General features: G+C 36.2%; 3 protein-coding genes across 3 annotated transcripts in view; all 3 read right to left on the bottom strand.

Moving 5' to 3' along the window:
- LOC137634087 (soluble guanylate cyclase 89Da-like) overlaps positions 1–13,880 on the bottom strand; it is a 164,357-nt gene that overhangs the window by 118,438 nt on the left and 32,039 nt on the right. The gene's annotated exons all lie outside the window — the stretch shown is intronic.
- Positions 12,174–13,115, bottom strand: LOC137634395 (protein SPT2 homolog). Its single transcript, XM_068366791.1, has one exon. The coding sequence runs from the start codon at positions 13,113–13,115 to the stop codon at positions 12,174–12,176; it is 942 nt and encodes a 313-aa protein (XP_068222892.1).
- The window catches only part of LOC137634394 (protein SPT2 homolog), a 705-nt gene continuing 258 nt past the window's right edge, over positions 13,434–13,880 (bottom strand). The window contains exon 1 of the mRNA XM_068366790.1: positions 13,434–13,880. This exon is cut by the window's right edge and continues 258 nt beyond it. Coding sequence (XP_068222891.1) covers positions 13,434–13,880 — 447 coding nt within the window.

Below are 13,880 nucleotides of genomic sequence, written 5' to 3'. Positions count from 1 at the left end.
CTCTAAATGATTAAACCACCTCCCTAACACATTTCACTAACTAAATTACATTCCAAATCGCCTCTATTCCCATATTATGTTGTAATCCAAAGTCCTCATATCTTCCCCCATTAACTCCTAATTGCAAATTAACTAAACAGACAAAAATTTAATTGCTTTCTTCATTTCAGCTTCCGGGTGTGAAATCAAGCAAATGAACAAACTCATCAAGAAATGTAAATCCGGTCGCTACCAACGACATCAGCAGTATCAATGTCAATGATTAGACCTATGCGTAGAACAGGGTCCCACCCTGGTCCCACCTATTGTACATTAGGTAAGTGGAATACGTCTCGTAATTTCCCATTGTTTTCTTCAACGACGGCTCCTAATAGCAATTTTGTGTCATTATTAGAATGTTCATAATTTCTTTGATATTGCACATTTTTTTTTTAACTTAAAATCTGGAATTCTCATTTCTACCCCCAAGATTTCATTAATGATATAATAGAGTTTTAATTGTAATTTTTTTTTTTTAACAAATAAATTGCGGCTCAGATCGTTTGAGCTGATCTTGATTGGTTAAGGAGTCCAATAATTCTAGAATGCTTAGAATGCCTTCTCGCTTTAAATCAGTTGTTTAAAATAATGTTGATAGGGAATTTTTAGACTTTGAAATGGCCTAATAAAATTAATGACAATTGTCATTTGGGCCTATTGTAACACATTATGTTTCTTGAGGGAAGTTTGATTTGCGAAATTTAATTCAAATAAGATTTGTTCAAGAGCTTCCAACATTGCAGAAACATGTGCGTGATGTGAAAGTAAATGTTGCATAATGAGTAAATCCTGCAAATATACAGACATGGTAATTAAAATTTAGATATGTACAAGATGGTGAAAAGTTCGATAAATGCTCGTATATTTCATTATCTCTTGTAGGTTCATGTTAAACTGTTTTTTTTTTTTCTAATTCACGGGAAAGTAACATACAGTATTATTATTATTATTATTATTATTATTATTATTATTATTATTATTATTATTATTACTTGTTAAGCTACAACCCTAGTTGGAAAAGCAAGATGCTATAAGCCCAGGGGCTCCAACAGGAAAAATAGCCCAGTGAGGAAAGGAAACAAAGAAAAATAATACATTTTAAGAACAATGACATTTAAATAAATATTTCCTATATAAACTATGAAAAATTTAACAAAACAAGAGGAAGAGAAACGAGATAGAATATTGTGCCCGAGTGTACCCTCAAGCAAGAGAACTCCAACCCAAGACAGTGGAAGACCATGGTACAGAGGCTGTAATACAGTACTTCCGTCTCCAAATACTCAAATTCCAAAAGCAGTTTCATCACATAACATGTAAGAATATTTAAGATATGCAGTACAGTATTACAGTTTTGAAATTGTCTGATTAGGGAAAATTTTGAGAGAAAATTGGTCATTCATATTAGACAAATAAAAAAAAATACAATTCGGATTTGTGTTTTGTCCCTACCATCTCTCCCGAAATTTCCGAATTTAGAAAAGACTTACAGACGTCGGAGTAAAAAAAAGTTTGAATGTCTCCAAGGTAATACTCTGATGGTAAAAGTTTGATGATGCTATCGAGGATGACATACGACTGCTATGTGAGGAGAGAGAGAGAGAGAGAGAGAGAGAGAGAGAGAGAGAGAGAGAGAGAGAGAGAGAGAGAGAGAGAGTGTGTGTGTACTGTACCAGCTTCCTTATATGGTAGACCATGTGTATGGGTATAAAGAATCTTGTAAGACGGGTTTATGCGTAATTTTTCTTTTCTTTTTATGCTGCAGTCTGCAATTTTTTGTGATCATTTTTTAAGCTCATCATATTGGATTTATAAACCGAAAGAAAACTTCAATTTTGTTGCGAAATTCTGTCCTTTATTAAAATCTGATAAAAAATTGTATTTGTATTCATCTCATAATTTAATTGATTTATGCACTAAAGGCTTATAGGTTTGCGATAAATAAAATATTTGGAAGCTGCATTTCGTCTTCGTGTTTGTAAACAGACAATTAAAAAATATATATATTATTTGTAGGTCGTCATTATCTTGCAAGAAGCCTAGACGTAGATTGCTATCAATTTCTCTAGGCTACATTCACGAATTTTCCATGAATCTAACAATTTTAATGTGATAAATATTGATTCATAACTTCGGGTTTGTTATTGATGGGCATTCATCACTCCTATTACTATATAGGCCTAAGTCAGAAGCATAGCATTTTCGATTTTTATAGCAGGTTGAATCATTTGTGGTTCGAGTGAATTCCTGATTTGGCCCTGATTACAAGTTAGCCGTTTCGTATTAATAATATTAGCTGTAGGCCTACTAACGAAATAATTCGAGAAAGTAATGAACATCTTAGACATTAGGTTTAGTACAGTAAAATCACCAAAAAGATGGAATTACCAATGCTCCAAATAAAGTGCCATAGCCATAATGATAGCCAAGCATAAGCCAAGATAGAATAAGATATTCCATTCTTGGCATAAGCCATGACAGGTTTTCTAAATGAGAAAATGCCAATTTCTAATCAATTGCAGCTTTAAAAGACCAACTCATTGGTAGAAAAAAAGGCTAAGAATATGGCATTTAAGGCCACCCTTTTTTCATGATATTACTAAAGGCCAACCAATTTTGCAAATGGCCAAATTTGAGGTTTTTGGCCCGAAAAAGGCCAACATGGCAACTCTGCTTCACAGTTGACTGCCAAGTGCCGATTTAGTACAGTAGTACAATGACATCCGTGGCGTAATTGAATCTGTGGCAATTTAATTGCTTCGGTGAGATTAAACGTTATGCATATGGCATTTATGTTATCGAATATAGTAAACTTTGAAGAAAAGATGCATGATTAGTGATATGAAATTCTCCTTTGTGAATGATTTGCAGATATCTATGGTTATCTACGAATAGGTCCCTGATTATATACGATATCTTTGGATAGTCGTTCCGGGGATTAGACGGTAATTCTCTTGTAATATCACTCTCAGGAATATTATACAATAGGAACCTGCAGAAGGGATATTCCTCCATCAGGACGACATGGCTATCTCACCCAAAAATAGATTTTTCCTACGTCAAAATCCGTTTTTATGTTACGAATCTCATGAGTGTGGTACCAGATGATAGAATCTCATATGTGGTACCAGATGATAGTGGTATTGTATCTTCAGGCTATTAAGACCAGTAAACCTCCTACAACTGATGAATAAAAGCCTTCTACCTCCAAACCTTAAGGTAAGCAATATGCTAAGTAGCCTAATATCAAAGTTGCTCGGAGTATAATCATAAAATATTGCTCCGTAAGTTAGGTTAGGTTAGGATGTATAGCAGAAGTGCCTTTTACACAATGTTCAGACTTAGAATAAAATTCCCAAATTAGATAGTGCTCAATGGCCTAGGCAGTATATATTAACACTAACACTGCCTGCATATGCAGCAACACATGTATTCTTAGGGCGGGGAAACACCAAAAACGAGTGATTTGTAGCAATACATTAGTAATGGTCAGCTATGTGTAATAAACTGAAGATAACCAGTGGGAAAACTATACAGTATTGTTCATATAAGTGGGATGAAATTAAAGTATCATGATTAACCAGAATACATATCATGCCCCTTGAATGGTTTTTGCTCTTCCGTGATTCGCTTCACTCGCAGATAAACAGTATCTCATTGCTCTTCTGTTTTGGTAAGTGGCACATGGATGTGCTGTATAAGAGAAGTATGGGTATTATTATAGAAATACACGGGACAAGTTTTACTTATAAGAAAATTGGGGGGTATTAATAGAAAAACTCCCGTTTTCTTTGAAAAGGACCTTTATTTCCCTCGCAAATTAAAAGTTAATAAGATATACCCTTATATATCCTGCAGTAATGGGGGCCACCCATTGGGAACCAGGAGTTTTGGGTGGGGAAAATTTACTGGCGAATAAATAAATAATGGTAAAACTCACTTTTTCTTCTCTATACATTATTCTCTGAGACGCAAATAAATCCATAAAAAATTGCGCAAAATATGGGGATCCTCGGTACAACTAAAGAAGTATGCTGCACTCAATATTAATAAAAGTAATCACATACATGGAAAGAGCATCTGAAAAGCTATATAAAAAGTATAGTTTTAAATGAGAGATTGAACAAGGTGGAATTAACTGGGATTGATAAGGTTTACCGTAAATTTTTCCCAAGTCGGGAGAGATGTATCCTCTACGCCTACGGCAATGTTTACTTTTAATGACCCCTTTATCTCACTTTCTTACGCAAACAAAAGCAGTTCCAATTCAAGTTTATTGGTGGAGAGCTGTGACATCATTATGACGTAATGGTTTCATAACCAATTACGAACGACTTCAATCGAAAACCAAATTTTACTAGGATTTCCGCGGAGTAATAAAGTTACCCTAACGTTCACTGGAACCCGTGTTTGACTAAATACTTCGAATAATGAAGGAAAACTGGCATTTTGTTTTGTTGTAGCTATGGCAAACGCATTGGCTGGCCTTTCTGGCGTTATTTTTGACAAAAACCCAATTCCTACGGATTGTGTGCAGTGCAATTTTGGTTATGAAGAATTTTATCATTATTTTTCAAGTGGTGGTATTGAACTGATGGTTGAATATGCCCAAAGCCATAATTCAATTCTTAAGGAAAAGTGTTGCGAGGGGCGTGGACCTATTTGTGGGATCGACTACAACAGGAACGCCTGTAGTGACGAAAAGACAAGAGGGAAGTACAATCTACTGTATTTCAAAATTTGGTAACATTATAGAAATACATGGGACAAACTTAACTAATGCAACACTTCTGTGAAAATTTCCAAGACATAAAAGAGACTTAGGCTACGTGTTAAGGATTTATGTGTGATTTTCTTTATGACAATGACAAGATTTATTTGTGATTTACTTCAAGTTAGTGTCTTGGGAAGGGGGTTACGGGGGGACTTGCCTCCTGGCAATGGGTTGTGACCTTGGGAATGGGGGTCCTCCGGCTAGGGGTTGTGCCCTGGGAACTACTCGGTTAGGTTAGCTGGGTTTGTTAGCTTCTGTACCCTTTTACAAATCTCATAAATGTTAAATAATTACGTTTTGTGACCTTGGAATGGGTGTCAGGGGCCTAGGGTTGTGTCCTGGGAACCACTAGGTTAGGTTAAGTTGGTTTGTTAGGTTCTGTACCTTTTTACAAATTTGAAAACTGTTAAATACTGTAATCACACTTTGTCCTGTTTCCGCACACCCAAAATCCCAGGTTCCCACCTGTGTCCTTCGGGAAGGGGAGTGTCCACAATGGTAGAATGGTTTGTTTGCAGTGGAAATAAAGGTAAAATTCGTTGAAAGCACATCATTTACTGTCGTCCAAGTTTTTTTTCTATTAGAAATATTGTCCCGTGTTTTTCTATAAATTTACCAAATTATGTGGGTCATTATGTCTTGGATATTTTTTACTTTTAGATAAGCAATAATAGCTATGTTCTAAATGGAGAGTGATACTAAACTTTGAAATACATTGAGCTTTCCCTCTCCGTGAACTTCCCCCAGAGGACATATTCTTGTGATGGTAATTATGTTAGAACTGAAACGGAAGATGAAAAAAATGGGTCTTGTAAACACCATTTGGGAACTTATGCATGAATATTTGGAAGCTCTTAATTGGTTCAATAAGACAGTTAATGATAACATCATACGAAAAAAACACAACGCTGCCAAAATTGAATTTAGGAAAAGGCTTGCTCAGTAACTCACAGTCATAGGCAAGACATCTTTCCATCAAACCATGGCCATTTTTTCATCCTTTTAAGCTGGTTTATACATTTTTTTTTTTCTTCACAAGAACCACTCAGTGTTAAACCTTTTTATTTTGTACCTCTCAAAATCATGATTGCTTTCAGTACAGTGCAATTAAGTAATCCATTTGTTACAGTACAGTATGTGGTTTGTTACAGCACTAATGATGAAAAATGAGTAAATAACCCAACATAGGCATAACGTAAAATATATTGGGTAATATTACAGTTTAAACCGGCGACGATATAGAATATATTTTCTTTGACATTAATTTTTTTTTAATACGAATATGAAAAATATAATAAAATCTATCGTAAGTTAATGATTTAAGGCCTGCCTATGTGTAGTGGTAGATCTCTGCGGTGTTAAGCGATGAGGTTTCCAACCGGATTCTGTTTTATAGCTATGCATTGTGGGTAAAATGCTATAGCATATTAAGGTTTTTCATTTTTTATTGTGGGATTAGGGATAATATTGGAATTTGGTTTGTATTCGCATTCAAAATCTTTGATTTTTAATATAGGAGTAATTGTAAACAACCAACTTGGTTGACATTGATGACTTGACTATGGATATTTGATCCGTGCTCTTTTGAAATTTCCTGTATTTCTAAATTTTGTGGTAAATTTGATTATTTTTTGGTTTTGGGGTCAACAGCTTCAAGTACTGTAATGCCTCTTAGTTCTATACAGTAGTTTGATCTGTAAAATTTTACTTTATCAGTCATTTTAAGAGTAAAGATTTTACTGTTCATTTTCCTTCCTAATCAAAATTATTTGAAGAGTAATTCACGTAAGAAGGTGAATCATCAGCTACAATGTCTTATTCTGAATTGGGTAGAATTTTAAGCCTTGCCTAATTACAAAGTGGTGTACATTGAAGATTTTCAGAGTGATATGACGTCATAGGTCAGGTTAGGCAGAAGGTAAAGTGATCTGTACCTGATACCCTATGTTAGGTTAGGTTGCAACCTTATATTTAATTTATTCTGTGATAAGTGATATGACCTCAAGCAAATGGGCAGTTGCATGGGAGGAAAGCCCCCAGGCTAGGTAAGAATGCATCCTAGATTTCCTAATATGGTCTCCCATTCTTGTTGATCTTAAAAGGTATCCTTTATCTCTGGAACTGCTCATTTTCAATAGAACTAAAAATTAGATTTCGTCAAAACAAATTATTTTATGGATTTTTTAATGTCTCAAATACAGCCCTGGTCTAAACTGCAAATTTATCACATTTATATTGTTCATGTGTTTGCCAGAAAAACTGATTTCTTATGTCACTATACAGTATTCTTCAATTTACAATAGTGTTATTCATTGGGTAAAGGTGGTGTTTAACTTTCCTCAAGGTGATATTTAGGAGTCATATGTAAAGGTGGTATTTAGCCCTCCCCCAGGTGATGTTTTGGGTGTATTTTATTATGGAAGCATGTACATGCTAGGATGCCAAATGAAAAAGAAAAAAAAATTCTGAGTGATTGTTTATCTGGTAAAGCAGGAAATCCTAAAGAAACTCGCAGATGAAGCAAGTGTAAATGATAGGGAAACACTACAGTTGGCCCTTCTTATTCGTGGGATGTTAGGTAGCAGACAGGCGCAAAAAGTGAGAATCTGCAAATCTGGATATTATAGAAGTCAGTTGGAACAGTTTATTTGTGATAGTTATGTGCTGATAGGCTGTACATTCTGTTTCATGATTTCTGTGTTCTCTTGTGCTTCTTACATATCAAGCTATATCAATGTTGATCTTGTTTTCCCTATTGGAGCCAATGGGCTTATAGCATCCTGCTTTTCCAAATATGGTTGCAGCTTAGCAAATAATAATAATAATAATATGGAATGTGCCGTAATTGTTGTCTTTAATAATTTTTTTTACTGTAATTTGCCTTGTGGGTAATCCAATTGCTTGGTCAGTTAATTATTTGTCAGTTAAACGATTTTACTTTTCATTTTACATACTGTACAGTACTGAGCTAGTGTTAATTGTAAATACTATACAACATGAGTGTAGTAGTTTGGGATTACAGTATTGGGAGTATATTTCCATTACTGTGCTGTATTTACAATTTTCATTATGGTAAAAATAATTAAAGATAAACTGTACCTGTACTCAGAATCCCATGTCTCCGGAATTTGTTAAGAGGAAATTAAGAATTTTGAATTGTGGAAAGACAATGTAATCCAAAATAAAAATACGTTGCATTCCTTTTGAAAATTACCGCTACACACTACTTTTGTTTACCCTTTACCTATCCTAACCTAACTTAACTGTACTTATTTTCAACTATCTTGCCCATTCTAACCATAGATATGATCATCCTTACTGTAACTAGCTAAACTATAAAATCTTACCTTACCTAACTCTTACTCTTATTAAACCCATTTGTTTTTGTTTCCATAATTACTTAAAGTATTTGCTTACGTTTATATGACGTAGCCTAGCTATTTTTATTATTTTATTGCATCTTTAAAGGGTTTGTCTCCTGTCTTGCAGTGTTTTGTTTTTAATGCATTAAGTTTTTCTTTAGGTTTTACAAGTTACTTCAATCTAGTTTTTGAATTTCCCTTAACATGAAATATTTAGGATTTTGTTTTGTCTTATACTGTAGTACGTTATATGCTGCATTTTTAGCTTTTTTTTGGCTACTTCCTCTGGCATTTGCTTGATAAGTTTATAATAATCGATCTTGTCACCTTTTTTTCTGTGAACTGGAGTGAAACTGGGAATATTTCATGTAGATTAAGTGGTTTTTGTTCGTTCAGAGAAGAAATTTAGGGGCTAGATAAAGGCTTCAGTGTGCTTATGGTGTAACTTCTTTCCTCTACTTATATCGTCAAGTTGTACATTCCTTAACGTAGTTTTTTACTTTTCCATTTGCTCATATTTTTTCTTCACTTTTGGCATATTATTCCCAACTGATCCATTTGCAGTTGCACTATCCTCAGAGATAAAAAGAAATGAGTAAACATTATATGATTCAGGTCTATAAAATTCATGAGATAATATAAACTGGACTGAATTAAGGTTGACAATTGTTATTGGATGAATGATGAAATGCTGTGCTCTCGTTTGAAGACTGGTAATATCTTGATGCAACAGTTATATTCAAATATTCAGAGTGCATGTAAACAGGTTATGTGGCAGATATGTATAGTAGTTGAATGAGAAATATTGGATGTACAGATGCATTGCATTGGGAAGCAGTTGCTCCCTGTTCGCTCTGTAATATAGGTGTTTGGTGTGTCAGTGTTTTGGAACAACAGCTGTTTAGGGAATCAGATTTTCTCTTGGAATACCATACCATTTATCTATTCTAATTACACTTACTGTGTTTACCATTTTTTATCCAAATTGCTTTTAGTTACCCTAATTTAATGAAATCTAAAGGCACTTCATTAGCCCAACTTCTGTAGACTGACTAAACTTAAATTTACCTTGTCTTTTTAGTCTGAGTGTACTTAATAACCACATCTATTATTAGTTACATTTGCCTCACCTAGAGTAACCACATTTGATTAGCTTATAATTCTATAGAAGATCTGTGCATTAAGATAATGTTAGTTATTTTTTTTTCAACATTTGCTAAAATCAAATGATTACCTGAAAAATCAATGATAAAAGGTACTCATTGAAGGGTGTAGTTTCTAAAGTGCTTGTCTAATTTTGGGTGATCATGAAGATGTTGCTCCTTTTTTATTGTGTTACTTATTATATCTTGTTCACCCCATGCCTCCATTGCATGGAGGTTAGATTTTAGTCTCTATCATGTTATTCTTCAGTTTTTCAAATGCTCACAGCGTCAATGACCTTAGATGTCAGGATGCCAGAGAACTTTAAATCAATCAATTAAGAAATGCTTAGTTGTCTACACATTCCCTCTTTAGATGAATGAAGAACTTTTTTTCTGCTTGTCTATCCATCATTTTAGACACCTGCTATTTCAGTTTTGACAGTTGGTTAGCGATGACATCATACAGTGCATAAACGGTTGTAGGGAACGTTGTCTTGACCCCCTTAATTTTCGTAATTCTTGTACAAAATGTTATTTGGGCTACAGGAACTTCTGCAAAATTTATAGCCAAAGCAGAATTTTAACTTGATGTACCCTATAAAGTCCATGTGATTTTGTCTGCTATATTTATATGCATACCCCATAAAGTCCATGTGATTTTGTGTCTGCTATATTTATATGCATTATAAATTCTTAGGTAACGTTGATTGTGTTAGGCTATGTGTAAACAATGTATTTTTTGTGAGCTGTTTTGTCGTGGTATATGAATATCCTACCTTTCTGACTAGTACATTGCTTGGGTTTTTACTAGTGTATTACCTGTAATTGGTGTCTGATTCATCCAATAAAAACCAGTACCCCACATGGGTCCCCATCAATGTAGGATCGAAGGGGTCTAGTATATGATGCTTATTTATGCTTATTGTGTGGTTTTCCTGGGTTTCCCTTTATCTTCATGCATAATACTAGAAAAATCAGTATATACTTATTTTATAGATTTAAAAAATCAAAGACTATACGTATTACAGAGCTCTACTGTGGATTTCAACTACCCATTGCGCATAATGCTACTGCATAGTTTCATTATTTTTTTGGATACTGTAATAATCCTGCATTTATTTCAATTAGCTAATAGATATATTGATTAACCTTGGGTATTTTGGTTAGCCTTTCATACTTTAACTAGCCGATGCATATTTTGATTAGCCTACACATAATTTATTTATCCTACACATACTTTATTTAGCCAACACATACTTTATTTAGCCTACACACAATTTATTTAGTCAACACATACTTTATTTAGATTATGTATACTTCAATATTTACCTTGATTAACTTGCCTTAACCTACGTGACCTAAGTGGCCTATTGGGTACGTCCCTGCCCAGCGTTTTGCTGGACGGGAGATCGAGTCCCTCTTAAACTCTATAGTTTCTTGTAATGTTTGCAACCTCACCATCCTTGTGAGCTAATGGGGCTGGTTGAGGGGAGCCAATAGGTCTAACTTCTGAATCATCAGTATCCATTGCCTGTCCCTCCCTAGTCCTAGCCTGGGTAGAGAGGGATCTAGGGCGCTGATCAAATGGTTCTATGGTCACTGTCTCTTGCCTCTAGCATTCATTAGTGACCTTTAAAAATACGGAACCTTTCCTGAGGTGGGAGATTTTACCATAGTTTCCGTTAGAAAAATTATTCAACTTATTTAGGCAGAAGAGAAGTTTGCAGTACCGTAATCCATTTCCTTTCGTTAATTTTTATACTTTAAAACCTTTAAAAAATAACCAAATGAGATGCAGTAAGTGATGTTTAAAAGTAACTTTTGATTTTGTAGGCATATGAAATCAATAGATTGAAATAAAAGGATGTCGAGGAGAGACAATCATTATTCGTTGTCATATAAAATATTGTTCAATTAAATTCTCACAAAAATTTTACATTTAACCTCCTTCGATCTGGTTAAGTCTATGAAAACAAACAAATGAACCTCTGGATCCACGAGGTTATTTCACAGGTTTTCGCGATAAAAGTTAATGAGTTGAATTTCCATAAATGCAAAGAGTAATTTGCTGAACCGAAACTCAAAAAATAAAGTCACACTTTTAACGGAAATTACATATTCATGTCATTTTGAAGGTAGAGTATTTTGTTTGCAGAATTCCATTTTTCTCGAGTTTAATATTTTTCTGTTGCAGTATATATATATATATATATATATATATATATATATATATATATATATATATATATATATATATATATATATATATATATATATAATTAGTTTATCTGTGAAAATAGGCCTAAAAATTACAGGTAGCTAGGTGTTCTTTCATTATCATTTTTTAAAGTCATATTTATTTTCCGTTTTCTATTAACTGTCAGTACCCTACTTGTATCATTTTGGTCAATATTTGGTGACTATTGAAATGGAGAAATGCTCCAACAACGAAATGAAAAATGTTGTCCCGTACGATGATATACGAGTTAATAAAGAGGAAAAGTGGATCAAGATAAAGATGCATTTAAACGAGGAATTTTAAAAGGCTCTGTATTTCCAGAGGTCTCCTTTTTCTAGCGATAAAATGTTTTATGCGTTGGGGGGGGGGGGAGTAGTGTGCTCGAATGTGTTTGTAGGATGGAAAGTGCAATGTTGCATAAAGATATCCTTATTTTATTTTATTTTTTTTTTATGAGATAGCTGTTACCCGAAAGGTTTCCTAAAGGCAGTGAGATTGTTCTTTAGAATGAATGATGTGGCGGACACGGTTGGGTTGTCGCTTTCGTATTGTAATCTTAGCCCATTTTTTTGTTTTTGTTTCTTTTAAGGACAACCTATTCCGCCAAAGCTCGCTCAGCAAGTTTGTGATCTTTTCCCAATTTTTACATGTAATGGTAAATGGTCTCGAATTAGAGTTCCGTAGTTTTTATTAGTGTGCATAACTCGTTCTTGAAAGTTTAGAGGGCTTATGGGTCTACTGGCTGAGCTTCTAGTGGGGCCCATAGATATACTGGCTGAGCTTTTAGTTGGGTACTTAGGTCTACTGGATGAGTTTTTAGTGGGGCCCATAGGTCTACTGGCTGAGCTTTTAGTGGGTCCCCTAGGTCTACTAGCTGAGCTTTTAGTGGTGCCCATAGGTCTACTAGCTGAGCTTGTAGTGGGGCCCATAGATCTACTGGCTGAGCTTTTAGTGGGGCCCATAGGTCTACTAGCGGAGCTTGTAGTGGGGCCCATAGATCTACTGGCTGAGCTTTTAGTGGGGCCCATAGGTCTACTAGCTGAGCTTGTAGTGGGGCCCATAGATCTACTGGCTGAGCTTTTAGTGGGGCCCATAGGTCTACTGGCGGAGCTTTTAGTGGGACCCATACGTCTACTGGCTGAGCTTTTAGTGGTTCCCATAGGTCTACTGGCTGAGCTTTTAGTGGGGCCCATACGTCTACTGGCTGAGCTTTTAGTGGGGCCCATACGTATACTGGCTGAGCCTTTAGTGGGGCCCATACGTCTACTGGCTGAGCTTTTAGTGGGGCCCATACGTCTACTGGCTGAGCTTTTAGTGGGGCCCATAGGTCTACTAGCTGAGCTTGTAGTGGGGCCCATAGATCTACTGGCTGAGCTTTTAGTGGGGCCCATACGTCTACTGGCTGAGCTTTTAGTGGGGCCCATAGGTCTACTAGCGGAGCTTGTAGTGGGGCCCATAGATCTACTGGCTGAGCTTTTAGTGGGGCCCATAGGTCTACTGGCGGAGCTTTTAGTGGGACCCATACGTCTACTGGCTGAGCTTTTAGTGGGGCCCATACGTCTACTGGCTGAGCTTTTAGTGAGACTCTTAGGTCTACTGGCTGAGCTTTTAGTGGGGCCCCATAGGTCTACTGGCTGAGCTTTTAGTGGGGCCCATAGATCTACTGGCTGAGCTTTTAGTGGGGCCCCATAGGTCTACTGGCTGAGCTTTTAGTGGTACCCATACGTCTACTGGCTGAGCTTTTTGTGGGGCCCATACATATACTGGCTGAGCTTTTAGTGGGGCCCATACGTCTACTGGCTGAGCTTTTAGTGGGGCCCATACGTCTACTGGCTGAGCTTTTAGTGAGACTCTTAGGTCTACTGGCTGAGCTTTTAGTGGGGCCCCATAGGTCTACTGGCTGAGCTTTTAGTGGGGCCCATAGGTCTACTGGCTGAGCTTTTAGTGGGGCCCATACGTCTACTGGCTGAGCTTTTAGTGAGACCCTTAGGTCTACTGGCTGAGCTTTTAGTGGGGCCCATAGGCCTTCTAGCTGAGCTTTTAGTGGGGCCCATAGGTCTACTAGCTGAGCTTTTAGTGGGGCCCCTTGGTCTACTGGCTGAGCTTTTAGTGGGACCCATAGGTCTACTAGTTGAGCTTTTAGTGGGGCCCATAGGTCTACTGGCTGAGCTTTTAGTGGGGCCCATAGGTCTACTGCCTGAGCTTTTATTGGGGCTTATAGGTCCACTAGCTGAGCTTTTGGTGGGGCCCTTAGGTCTACTGGCTGAGTTTTTAGTGGGGCCCATAGGTCTACTAGCTGAGCTTTTAGTGGGGCCCATAGG

The sequence above is a fragment of the Palaemon carinicauda genome, chromosome 44, assembly GCF_036898095.1.
Source record: "Palaemon carinicauda isolate YSFRI2023 chromosome 44, ASM3689809v2, whole genome shotgun sequence".
In the NCBI taxonomy this organism is placed as follows: domain Eukaryota; kingdom Metazoa; phylum Arthropoda; class Malacostraca; order Decapoda; family Palaemonidae; genus Palaemon; species Palaemon carinicauda.
This window is presented reverse-complemented; position numbering and strand designations above follow the sequence as displayed.

Coding starts and splice junctions, on each gene's coding strand:
- LOC137634395 (XM_068366791.1), bottom strand. CDS start 13,115: ATGGGCCCCACTAAAAGCTCAGCCAGTAGACGTATGGGTCCCACTAAA.